A 14,502-nucleotide genomic window follows, 5' to 3' on the forward strand; every position below is an offset into this window, starting at 1 on the left:
TGTTTGATGCTTTTTTATTCAATCACATGGACAATTTAACAATCTCGTTAAAACTGGTCCCGCTAGATGCCAAAAAAGGAAAGTGGAAGTTTGTGTTGACAAATGCATTATCGGCGATTCTGTTGTTGATGAAATATTAATAACATCAACAGAATCTGGAAGAAAAAGTCTGATTACTGCTGCAGCAAAGAGACGTGATGATGATTTGTTCAGTTATTCGAACGAATTCTGCAATAAAACAGCAAGTGAATTATCCGTATTTAGGTATCATAGGTTATGTTATAAAAGCTACACAAGTAAGCAGAATTTAAAATCAGTATCAGCTGAAAAGGAATCACCAGATATAGATTCCGATTTATCTATAAATTGTTTGGTGCCTGAAAAAATGATCACAATACATAAAAGTGTATTATTTGCAAAAAAAATCTCATAAAAGGGTGAAAACATTACATACAATTTCATCTGCTGAAAGGTTAGTCAATCTTAAAGATGCTGCTGTTAGAGCATGCGACGCTGAAATGATTAATCGAATAGAGCAAGATAATTTGCTCAATAATGCAGTGTATCACGCAGCATGTCTGACCGCAAACTTGGCATATAGGACAAATCCACTGATCAATCTGCGTATGATTTGGCATACAGATACCTTATTCTTGACAAAAAGACTCTTGTTTTATCATCACTTTTGACAAGGTATCAGTCTTTTTTACCTGATAAAATAAGTAAGACATACTGTAATTCCTCTAAACATGAGGCTAAACTTGAGAGGTGCTACAGGGATGCCATTGCCTTTTTTGCTCAACAAGGACAATATAAATCTAGCATTGTATTTGCTAGCAATATTTCCATTGGAGACGCTGTTACGACAGCGAATAACATCAAAGCATAATTAAAAATGGTTGAGATAAAGCCAACTTAAGTACATGTAGCTCCACCAAAAGCAACGACAAATCGGTATGCATGTACTTTATGAAGCAGCCTCAATTTTATGACAAAAAATGGAAAATTTTTATATATCTAGGGATTATTATCGTGCAAATAACCAAGTACAAATGCATATCGTTGGAAATATCAGAAGCAATGTTGTCAACCTGTTTGATAAGTTTTGTTACTTGTCTCTTGACAAAGTCTTTTGAAACATTTTCTTCAGTATCAATGAATATTTCGCATGACATTCGGAGAAAATGTGCTACTCTCGCAGAGTGCCTGGTGTCAAATTGTAATAACATAATTACTCCATTTAAAGTCTTATTATGCCGGTCGTTTATGCTCTGGGTGGGTGTGACTTCACTTTTTGGAATCGGTTAAAAATCAGTATTCAACCTCTTTAGGACAAAATAACCAAGCCGTTTTGGTAATCTTGTAGCCTTAGGTCACCTTACGGCCTTCAACAATGAGCAAAGCCCAAATGGCCATACCGCAGTCAGCTATAAAAGGCCCCGATAAGACAGTGTAAAACAATTCAAACGAAAAGCTTTCGGCATGTGAATTCGTATTTAAGCATCACGTACTACGTACAATGTGGCAAAGCAAAGTTTGGTTGTCGGCAAATCTAGCCAACCGAAGTAATGGCTCCCCATGTGCCTTTGTTGGAAAACTGCGCAACATGACAAGTTAGAGCCAGTTTTCTTTGAGGGACAAATGGCATCGGACTTTCTACAAGATCTAATTAGTTCATGTAAGGGGGAAAACATGCTAGGCAGCACGTGTTTGTAAGGAGCAGGGTCTTCCTTGCACTGATTTATGTTTTTGTCAAAATGTAGGTAGTTGGAATGAAATATCATGAAAATAGTTCTTGTAATATTTGGTAACTTTATTTTAATTTGCTATAATGTTTTCGACGTTTCATTTGGTATGAAAATAAACTCATCATAGATACCATAACCATGATAAGGGTCATGTCTCAATTTTAGGAATTTTTTCTACAACACGCTTGTACTAATTGAGTAATATATCAAACTCCATTAACTATATTAAATAAAAAGGTATCTTGTGTTGAGATAGTTTGAATTCATTTTAAGAAAACTCAGTGACACGTCGAATCCTTGAAAACTGAAACGAATTTTTTCATGGCTGCATATTTGGTTTGATTTATTAGCTATGCATTTCAGATACTCTTTGAAAACTTTGTAACTATTAAAGTATTCAAGAAATGCTATTTTTCGATATCAATTATCAATGTTAATATGTTCCTGTTTTTCATTTTTCATATGTACCATGGACTACCTTCAAAAAAGTTAAATAAAACGTGGTTCTGACGTCATGTGCAAGTATGAAAAAGATTTTGTATGAACTAACGTTTTTTCTACATAATACTACTCGTATAATTTATCGAATAGATTATTAATTTTGAAAAATATCAATGGTATTGTTTCTCTAGATGAAAATAGGATTTTTTTAAGTGATGACCTTTGACCTTGATTTTCGATATTATTGTACCAGATTAAATATTGACGACACATATTTTCAAAAAGTACAGGATTTCAGCTTTCCAATGGGGTATTAAAATCCCATGAGGTATTTAGGTAATTTAAATTTCTAAAATTGTCCTCTTCACCTCACATATTTATTTGTTGGTCAATAAGGCATAATAGGGTAAGTAGCGGTGGGTCCTTTATAAATGCAAAAAAATCGCAAAAATTCTTAACTCCGGGGAAAATTCAAATGGAGAGTCCCTTATCAAATGGCAAAATCATAACCTCAAACGAATGTACATATTCCTGACTTGGTACAGACAAGTGATCATTTCAATCTTTTAAAATATAGAATTATAAGAATTTCTTTTTTCTCCCAGTTACTCAAAAGATTGGACACATGAAATAAGATTTAAAGTCATATGAAACGAGTGACTGCTGAAAAATAATGTTTATTCCAATTCTTCAACCAATACATGTATTGGCACTCACACCACATCTTCCTATATCTATATATATATATCATTAACTTAGTCTTCTGTGTACGATTTTATCATTTATTACGCAAATGTATCATATAATCGTCAATTTTTTTTCTCTCTCTCTGTATCCTGGTACCTTTGATGACTATTTGTTATGATGTTAAACATGGTTGCTCATTACTTGTCGTGTTTGAAGCCGAAGTTTACCGATTGTCACCTTATAGTAAACAATCAACAAAGAATCGTGGATATTGAGCACAATCATATTATGGTTTATTTCAGTGATAGATCCATGCGTATTGCAATCACCGGATTTTTACGAGTAGGGTCACGCTAAGGTCACTTTGCACACGGAAATATGTTTACGAATTGCTTCCTGGAAGCAACCAATTAAGAAAAAAGTAAACTAAATGTGGACAGATTAAAGAATTTTCTTCAGAACAAAATGTATATGTACATAAGTTTAAAAATGAAAACTATCCATTTTGTTATAAAAAAAACATATGTGTTAATTTTTTTTAGTTTGAGGTGTCATATGACTTTTAATTAATTTTTCAAGTATTTGAACAAAAGGTCACAACGAAGTGCAACTCCATATATTATTTAATCTACTTTTTATTTACCTGAAACACTTCAAAAGCACAATATAATGAAATTGTAATAATCTACGATCCACAATCCTTATCATTTAATTTGAAAGTTAATTTTATCATCAATTCACCCATTTCCGTTTTCAGTATAATGGGACTTCCGGGTAAACAAAGGCAACAGTAGTATACCGCTGTTCAATAGTTATGAATCGATTAAACGGAAAAAAAATCCGGGTTACATACTAAAACCGAGGGAAACATGTCAACTATAAGAAGAAAACAAACGAAACAACCGAGAAACTGATCTCTAACAAAATTTAACGCCAACTTATATAGAAACGGTAAACTTTTAATAATGTAAAAGGACTGGACCATTTCAATTTTCTTTGGTTGTTTCCTTAATCAAAAATACTTTATTTGATTATACTGTTTTATATTTCAAATATAACTTAACAACCTGCTGGAATCTAATATTATATATATAATGAAAAATTAGGTTATAGAAAATTAATCAAAATTATATCGTAGTCCACGAATTCAGATTTGCAATAAAAAATATTGCCGGCATTTGTTTTAAATTTAATTTTAATTCACTATTGATTTCCTTATTTACAGATACTTAAACAAATAAAATAACTAATATTCCGTTCTATATTAAAGTTTATTGCAACTTTTATTACCCTTAAAATAATGTTTGGGAAATTTAACAGATATACATCTGTCACTATATGTGTTTAATATATACAACTAATAATGATTTATCACAAGATAGAAGGAAAAACGTATTAGGCATTTTGTAAATAAATAATTTGGAATTAAAAAATAAAATAAAACAAAACGTTAAAAATATTTCATGCGTCCGAAATAATTAGAACATTATTATTATACAATTGAAAATGTTTTAATTTACGAAAAAAAAAGTAGATAGGTAAAAATGTCTGAAATTATGGCACAAAATTTGAGTTCCTAATGGTAAAATTGAAATCATCCCTTCGTATATTTTACAGACGCCATCACGAGTTGGTTGACTGTTATGGAATAACCGTTTCACAGATGATATCGGATATGTCCTAACGTCGTAACTACAATCCCCTTCCCTTTCATTAATGTGAACACGACGGGTGCCACATGTGGAGCAGGATCTGCTTACCCTTCTGGAGCACCTGAGATCACCCCTAGTTTTTGGTGGGGTTCGTGTTGTTTCTTCTTTAGTTTTCTATGTTGTGTCATGTGTATTATTGCTGATTTGTCTTTTTCATTTTTAGCCATGGCGTTGTCAGTTTATTTTCGATTTATGAGTTTAACTGTCCCTCTCGTATTCTTTCGTCGCTCTTTTAGCATAGATGTTATTATCTTAATCACTTTAAAAAATAAATAATTATTTAAACAAAGGAACATCAGCTTAAAAGAAAGACAAGAATTCGAAAAGTCCATAAGTAAAATAACATAATGGCGAGATGAATGAATACCGAGCAACATCAATGTATATGACCAACGAGAACTATATATAAACAGTAAAGTTTAAAAATATACATAAACACAAAACAAACTACAACACGTAACTAAGATGATTAAAAACGACAGCACCTAGAACCTATACGTCAAGACCATCATGTATTATTTGTGAAGTTGATACGGAATATTTATCAACAAGGTCTTAGAATCTTTCGATGAACTTTAAAAAAAAAAAAAAAAAAAAAGGAACGCGACGTTCTTTTAAGCTTAGACACTGGTGACGTTTTATAAAGTGTGAGTAGCAACTGTAAGCTTTTGAACAACGAATCCGATGGTAAATGTATATCCCTTATGCAATATAAATTGGTATTTTGCTGCTTATATATAAATAAAATTGAGAATGGAAATGGGGAATGTGTCAAAGAGACAACAACCCGACCATAGAACAGACAACAGCAGAAGGTAGCAAACATGTCTTCAATGCAGCGAGAAATTCCCGCACCCGGAGGCGTCCTTCAGCTGGCCCCTCAACAAATATATATTATTAATCATATGTATTAAATGTATTATTCTACTTGTATATGTTTTATGGGATATGTTTTCCTATTAGAACAATTTTTCTTCGCGTTGAACTTTCTTACATTGTAAAATTGAAAACACAACAAAGACGAATTAACAATAACATATGTGTATGAAATAAAATTGAGGATGGCGGATTGGGGAATGTGCCCAAGCGACAATAACTGGACGAAAGAGTAAAAAAACAACCGAAGGCCACCAATGAGTCTTCAACATAGAGAGAAAATCACACGACCGGAGGCAGACTTCTTATGGCCCATAAACAAAAAATTATACTAGTTGAGTGAAAATAGACGTCAAAGTAAACTTTCCTCGATCTTGATATCTATATCACTAACGGAAAGCTGAATACTAAAATTTATGATAAAAGGGATGATTTTTCATTTCCTATCGTTAATTATCCGTTTTTAGATGGTGACGTTCCATTGTCACCATCTTACGGTGTTTATATATCTCAACTTGTACGATTCGCTCGTGTATGTAACAATGTTTTAGATTTTAACGAGAGAAATTTATGTATTACTGAAAAATTATTACACCAGGGTTTTCGATATCACAAACTAGTCAAAACATTTACTAAATTTTATCATCGGTATAAAGACATCATTCGTAAATATAGCTCAACATGCAGACTTTTTATACGTTCAGGTATTTCACATCCAATTTTTTATGGAAATATTCTTTATAAAGCACAAAGGTGTCAGTATTCACCTCATAAACTTACAAAACCTTTGAATAGACTTATTAAGAAGGGATATAATTACGATACTGTTGTCAAGTCATTAAAGATTGCATATTTTGGCGTTAATATTGAGTCACTGATAAGGTCTTTGCGTCGGAACTAAACACATTTATTCTAAAAACAGTTGTTGGCATGACACGGGTTATGTTCTTCTCATATATGTTATGATGGTATGATACTAAACCCCTTACGGGAAGGATTGTGCCTGATGTTCATATGATGAAATCATAATCTTTCAGTCAGTTTAATTGAAGTCTGGAGCTGGCATGTCAGTTAACTGCTAGTAGTCTGTTGTTATTTATGTATTATTGTCATTTTGTTTATTTTCTTTGGTTACATCTTCTAACATCAGACTCGGACTTCTCTTGAACTGAATTTTAATGTGCGTATTGTTATGCTTTTACTTTTCTACACTGGTTAGAGGTATAGGGGGAGGGTTGAGATCTCACAAACATGTTTAACCCCGCCGCATTTTTTGCGCCTGTCCCAAGTCAGGAGCCTCTGGCCTTTGTTAGTCTTGTATTATTTAAATTTTAGTTTCTTGTGTACAATTTGGAAATTAGTATGGCGTTCATTATCACTGAACTAGTTTATATTTGTTTAGGGGCCAGCTGAAGGACGCCTCCGGGTGCGGGAATTTCTCGCTACATTGAAGACCTGTTGGTGACCTTCTGCTGTTGTGTTTTTTTATTTTGGTCGGGTTGTTGTCTCTTTGACACATTCCCCATTTCCATTCTCAATTTTATCCTAAACATATAACTGAATTAAAATTGAAAATAATACAAGACTAACAAAGGCCAGAGGCTTCTGACTTGGGACAGACACGAAAATGCGGTGGGGCTGAACATGTTTTGTGAGATCTCAACCCTCCCTCTATACCTTTAGCCGGTGTAGATTAAACAAACAAACAAACAAACAGCAATACGCACAGTAAAATCAGTTAAAATAAGTTCGAGTCCAATGTCAGAATAGGCACCAATATAATCTAAGCAAAATGACAATGATACATAAATTAACAAAGGACTACTAGCAGTCATTGACATGTCAGCTTTAGACCTCAATTAAACTGATTGAAAGATTATGTCTTCATCACATAAAAAAAGCACAATCTCTCCCGTTAGGACTTTAGTATCATTCCATCATAAAATTTATGTGAACATAACACGTAGTATTCCAACAACTGGTTTTATAATAAATATATTTATTTCCGATGCAAAAACCCTATCGGTGAATCAATATTAATACCAAAATGTGCCATCTTTAATGACTTTACAACAGTATCGCAACTATATCCCTTCTAATGCCGCTACAAGGCAGCACTCGCACCTGCAAAGTGGAAAGGGATTAATATAAGTTGCAAAAAAACTTGTTTCCCAATCCACTATAAATAAATATGTTTAAACTATATCCCTTCTGGAAAAGTCTGTTTAAAGGTTTAGTAAGAGTTTGAGCTTAATGCCGACATTCTTGTGCTTGGAAAGAATATTACCATAAACGATTGGGTGTGAAATACATGAACGTATAAAAAGTCTGCATGTTGATTTATAATGACTAATGATGTCCTTGTACCGATGATGAAATTTAGTAAATGTTTTGACTAGTGTGTGATATTGAAAACCCTGTAGTAATATTTTTTCAATTTTCAAAATTTAAGCTTACACTATGTTTCAACAGATACTCACCGACACTGAAATTATAATTCTTAGCTTTAATTGAGAAAAAATAGTGTGTTCAAGTTAATTGTTTATCCTTTGACACAATGCATATCATTTAAAAAAATGTTTACTTTATGCATGGTTTTTTTTTTTTGGTGGTGGTTGGGGAGGGGGAGAGAAATCATAGCTATACAATGAATTAAAGTTGGAAAGAGGTTTATAAAAGCTGCAGCGACAAAAGTTTGTTGACAATTAATGTACCTAGTAAGAAATGTGACTCGTTTTCCATTCGTTTGATGTGTTTTATCATTTGATTTTGCCATTTGATTAGGGACTTTTCGTTTTGAATTTTCCTGGAGTTCAGTGTTTTTGTGATTTCACTTTTTCAATTTACATGAATGAATATAGGCTGAGCATCAAGCTAACAGCGCGTTCTACTGTACATGTTTGTAAAGCGATGATGCTAAAACAATTATTAAGACAGTTTCCAATCTTCTATGACATTTTAGTAGTTGGTGAAAATTTCTAAAATAATCCAATGAGTTAGACCAAATGTAATTTCTTTGTAACATCCTAGAAGTTGTCGAATGTAGCAATTTTGACCAATGGTGCTTCGTATAAAATGACTGATTATGGTTTACTTTAAATGGCAGAACATCACAAAAAATTAGCATATCGATTAATATACCTATTTAGTTGATACTTTAATAACTAAACAAACACATATGAAAATTATTAAACTTGAGAACAGTTTTTTTTTTTAATTCAATTTGTCAAATTTAAGCTACAGCCTCTAATCAAAACCGGACAAAAGCAGTTAATTATTTCAGTTGTGTCCAATTTACGTTTAAAAAAAATCAAACTTAAAATGAACTTAAGAGAGACGACAAGTATTTTATTTGTTTTGATGAGAGTTTTATATGCCACCACATCTATTAAAGAAGCTCATTATACACAATGGAAGGGTTACAAGTTGCACAGTAATACAAGGATAATGGCACAGGATAAGTCTTCTTCCTCTTTTCGATGCTGGAGAAAATGCCTAGACACTCATGCCTGTGTCGCAACAAGTTATAGCACAACACAATCGGGATGCGAATTACACGAAATTTGGAACGTACTTTTACCAATCAAGGTGATAGCTGAAAATGACCGTACAGTCATTGTAAAAAAGGGTAAGTCTTTTGACGTGTTATTAATATGTTACCATTTTCATTTAGTTTTAACATCTTATACAACTAAATAGGGCCTCTGTAATTTCGTTCTCTCATTGATTCAAAATCATAAAAGTTGTCAAATCCTAATGGAATTTTTATATCAAGATTAAACACTGTAGACCAGCTAACTTTCACGAGCAATTAATTTCGGGACTTTCGTGATCAGAAATATAACGCGAATATAAATCGTCGCGCATGTTTAAAGTCAGATCTTTTTTTGTTTTGAATATATAAGGTAAATTATGCATAAACACTGAACTTCCTAAATACAATATAAAACTTTACTTTAAAAAAGATAACGAATAAACGCTATTGCTAAACAATAAAGGACAGACACAAATGGCACCAAAATTCGGTTGTTCACTGGTCCTGACGAGCCCATCCAACAGAGATCCATAAACGGTAGGCAACCGTTGGATTTGCAAAACGTGCATTAAATTAAGTTTTTTTTTGGATCCATTTTAGATATATGGCTATTCATCAGTAACGGTTCTTATACATCCTTGGTTTTTAAATATTCGGCTTTGAGCTATCTTGAAGAAGGTAAATACAAAAAAGCACTTTAAACGCATGGAATCTTTAAAGTGTTGTTTTCTTTTTTATTAGGGTATTTCTGAAAGCACACGGTCCCATCGACATAAAACACTTACGGGAATTATTCGTCACACAAAAAATACACAAAAAAAAAATAATTTAGAAATTGTTTCCAGTCTAACCAACTTTATTCGTTCAATGTATGTTCACTTGTGTTACTATGTCTTTTAATTTTAGTTTAAACAAATTTAATTATAGTGGATTTGGAAACAATTTTTTGCAACTCATATTAACCCCTTTCTACTTTGTGGTTGCGAGTGCTGCCTTGTAGCGGCATTAGCCTGTTCTGTTTCGAAATCTTAGACAAGTGTGTCTTTTTATACGTGTAAGAGATATGGCTCTCTCTTAACACGGGTCATCCATTTATCATCCCCTTCCGACCGACTATCATCGTTTCCTCAAGTTAATTCAGAAGACTTTTATAACTCCATTAATGCGGCGGTACACGTCTTTATTTCCTCCTATCTTAATGTTAGAAATATGTTTATTTAAGGAAATCCCCACACGAAAATTCTTTGAAAAAGGTGGTTAGTTTTGTGACTAAATGTTTTGAAACCACCAATGTGGATCCGCCTGAATCAAGTCTCTTTATCTCGTTTAGTCCCATGTACCAAAGAACTATGTGTAATTCCGGTTCATTGATGGTCTGACTTGTTTCATTGTCACTCATACCACACCTTCTTATTTATAAATACCATCTGACAAGGATAGGAAGAGAATAGTGTGAAGGGAGAAAAATACCCTTGTAATAAAATGTTACTCTACATAAAATTTTGTTTTTCTTTTGCAGGATTAAATGTTAATGACTTAACCAAAAGCTGGATTCAGTTTGGAGGTATGTTACAATCAAAAGAAAATTATTAAGGCTTGCTGCGGTAAACCGATAAATATGAGATCTTATTTTCTTCAAAAGTATAGGGTTTTTCGTTTTGTAAACTATCAACAATCATGCAAATTAAAAATATTTTAATAAAATACAATGGAGGCGTCATAACATTGTTATATAAATTGTACCATGAAAATAAGGGAGAGATCCGTTTGCGCCAAAAATGCGTCCTTTTGCGCCACAACTTTTTTTCTCAGATGCTACGTTTGCGCCACATGTTTTAAAATTAGATGGTTTCATTTGCGCCAAAAATAAAACATACGATTGCGCCAGTAAAAAGAAAATTACTTCCTTACTCCTTTATTTGGACTTGGAACCGGCAGTGGAACACGGCACATGTTTCCTTTTCTGAAACATATGTTTTTATTACTGCTGCTGCATGGGTACTTCCCAATTTAATGTATGTAGTAGCTTTCAACTTCTTTTTATTTTCAAAAAACACAAACATTGAAGGATGAAATCCATAAAATAGTTAATAATAGTTCATAATAATAATAAAGCCCATACGCATGGTGGGAACAAAGCTCTGTGTCATCAACATTTGTGGCTAAAACATAAAGAGCAAAAACTTCTATTTTCTATATTGGCATATCTTTGTTAAGCAAAGCAATAAGTTTTATTCTCTCTCTGTACATTGACTGTCTTATGCTGCTTAAGTCATTTAATTCTCTTCAGAAACTCGTCTTTATGGTGAAATATCTCCTAACATGAGATACCTTTTGGGGCAAAAATAAGAATACATATATAGTAATCGTTAATATTTATGATAGATATACGTACAGGTAAATTGGCGCAATTGATACATTTTGAAAATAAAATATGGCACAAATGATACCCCTGAAAAACAATAATTGGCGCAAAAGGACTGCTGCCGAAAATAATTACTATTTAGAAATTTGATTGTTCATATTTTGAGGATTTGATTAAAAGATGAAAAAAATACTTACGCAAGTACTCACGAGCAAAGTATGAATATTTGCTCTGATTTGTAAATCAGTATTCGACAACAAACATTTATCACTGATTTGAGAATAAGAATATATTTGTTGTCTTTCATTGTGATGTGATCTCATACTCTAATTTAAGGAAAACTACTTTATTTAGACTTAACGAATATACTTAAGTAGAGATACACATGTTATTTGCGACTACTTCTTAGTATTTTCTCTTCACACGTTTGACTAGCTTTTTCGGTCATTTTGATAGAAACAAAACTGAGCCTTTCTAAACAGTTTTTCCATAATTAAAAATAAACAACTATGAACTGTTTTTATATTTAAAAAAATATTCTTTAAAAATTAACTCACTTAAAAATTATATGATTATATAGCACCAGATTGTTACATTGGTAGTAGCCATGACTACACAGGAACCTACAGCAAAACTGTTTCCAACAGAGATTGTCAAGGATGGAACGAAAATTACCCACATGCAGTAAGCCACAAGCCAATTTATCAAATAGACTATTCTACAAATTACTGCCGTGCCACGGCCATTGGAGAGAAGTTATGGTGTTACACTACAGACCCAAGCACAGACTATCAATTTGAAAACTGTCCGATTATTCCATGTAAGTAGATTGAAAAGAGAGGCGAAAATTACCAATGGGACATTCAAACTCATATAAGTCGATAATAAACTTACAACGCCATAGCTAAGAAACAAAGACTAATAGAAACAACAGTACACAATACAATAAAGAAAACTAAAGACTGAACAACACGAACCAATATATTTACGTGTATAGCAACAAGCAATTTTTGATTAATTTATGTATACATATATAGTATTATAACTGCATCACTACATTTGTACATATGTCAAATGGATTTGAAGAGCGTTTTAAGTGTTCTGTCTAAAAAGGAAAATAAATCAAATCATATGTTGTATGTATGAAAATGTTTACACAGAAAATCTGGTTTTCAGTCAGGAAGACAATATAATACGCAGCTTACAGGGATACTAGCTAGTGAACGAGTTTAAAAAGGATATAAAAACACCTAACAGTACAAAAGCAGCTTATATTGATTCACGGCCCATCAATGGCTAGATTTCAATTTGTGTTCTAAGAACTAATACGATTCACCTAATATTATGTACAATTAGATTGAAGAATTAAAGTTCAGTGGCAAATATTTCAAGCATTTTCAAGACGAGAAAAAAGGTGGATTCTACTTAGAAGGAGGAAGGCTGGAAGTTTAGACTGCCTAAAATTTAACTAAAATGCTAGAATTGTGAAGATTTCAGTAATTTAGCATGACTTAATGGTGCTAGTACCCGATATATATGCATTGTATCGTCAAAAAGAGCCCATATTTATGTAGCAGAAACATTCTACTGTCCATTAAATAACTAAAAGTTAACATTATAACAATTTTATAAAACTGCTATATTTTGGGGCCAAAAAGGGGTCTTACTGGACCTACTCCTTTATTCTTATAGTAGGCAACTTTTGGAATTTTATAGTATAAGGTGTATTAATGTGAAAAAGTGGCACTGCATTTACATGTGGCATCAGACAAGAAGTTCCCATTGTCATCGAACGTGGTTTCGTATTTATACATCCCATAAAGTCAAATTGACGCCCAACTTCAACAATGGCTCCAATTAACCTGACTTTTGATTTGAATATGACGAACATTGAATCACCTAATATTGTACTATACATTTTAATTTTAGGTTTTGCTTGTGGTGTTTTGGATTCACCACCAACTAGACTTCCAAATACAATTTTGGTTGTTTCATTTACCCATGTTGTAGCGGCAACATTTCAGTGTTTGTCATTTAAACAGGGATTATCACAGAAACACTGCCCAGTGTCATCATGTAGAAGCGATGACCAATGGTCAACGGATTATAATGTTTCATGTACAAGTAAGTATCATTATTGAAACCACACCTTGATATGAAATTTGAACTGTATAAGTTGTCAATAGAAGAATGTTATTTGGAACATTGCATTTTATAATAATTCCGATGTTATGCCCACAGCTATCAAAGGTACCAGGATTATAATTTAGTACGCCAGACGCGCGTTTCGTCTACATAAGACTCATCAGTGACGCTCATATCGAAATATTTATAGTCAAACAAGTACAAAGTTGAAGAGCATTGCGGATCCAAAATTATTACAAATGTGTTGTTCTACTCATAGTGAAATCATATAAACATAAATTAACGAGAGTTATTACATATAAAATTCTAAACCGAATTACCTTTTTACGTAACATCACAAATCTTTCGGAAATGGATCATAAAATATGTATACAATATAACTATATAATTCATAGAAAATACACATACAGCTATCTATAATGTATGCGAAAAACAAACATTTTTCTCAGTTTATATATATATATAAAAAAAAAAAGAATACAGATCATGCAACTGTACTTGTTGTCAGAAATCATAATCTAAATTTAGACGTAAAACAATAGTACTATTTTATTTATTTCAGACGACGACTGTTTCACAATAAGCACTGGATACAAGGGGAAAGTACAATGTACGGTATCTGGTATTACATGCCAAAATTGGAACAAGAATACACCTCATGTACCACGCTACCAACTTGATGTCTCTGCATCCAACTATTGTAGAGATCCGTCATCGACTGGTCGTCCTTGGTGTTATACAACAAACCCAGATTTAAGATGGGAATTTTGTCCTGTTCCAACGTGCTGAAATACTGAAATCATTTAGTAAAGCGTAAAGAATATACAGAAATGAAAGAACCTAAAGATTTAAATGTCTGTTTGTTCGGTGTCGTTGTATATGGGACTTGTATATCGTAGACAAACTTTTAATTCATGAAAAATCTGGCAATGTCACATATATTAGGAAGAAACCATTTGATTTTCTGGGGGGGGGGGGGGGGGGGGGGGGGGG

General features: G+C 32.7%; 1 protein-coding gene across 1 annotated transcript; it reads left to right on the top strand.

Moving 5' to 3' along the window:
• The first annotated feature begins 8,911 nt into the window (after nt 1–8,911).
• LOC139511927 (plasminogen-like) lies at nt 8,912–14,298 on the top strand. Its single transcript, XM_071299156.1, has 5 exons — nt 8,912–9,092; nt 10,519–10,563; nt 11,945–12,184; nt 13,294–13,488; nt 14,072–14,298. The coding sequence occupies exons 1-5, from the start codon at nt 8,912–8,914 to the stop codon at nt 14,296–14,298; spliced, it is 888 nt and encodes a 295-aa protein (XP_071155257.1).
• The last annotated feature ends 204 nt before the right edge of the window (nt 14,299–14,502 follow it).

Source organism: Mytilus edulis, chromosome 1 (assembly GCF_963676685.1).
Source record: "Mytilus edulis chromosome 1, xbMytEdul2.2, whole genome shotgun sequence".
Classification (NCBI taxonomy): Eukaryota; Metazoa; Mollusca; class Bivalvia; order Mytilida; family Mytilidae; genus Mytilus; species Mytilus edulis.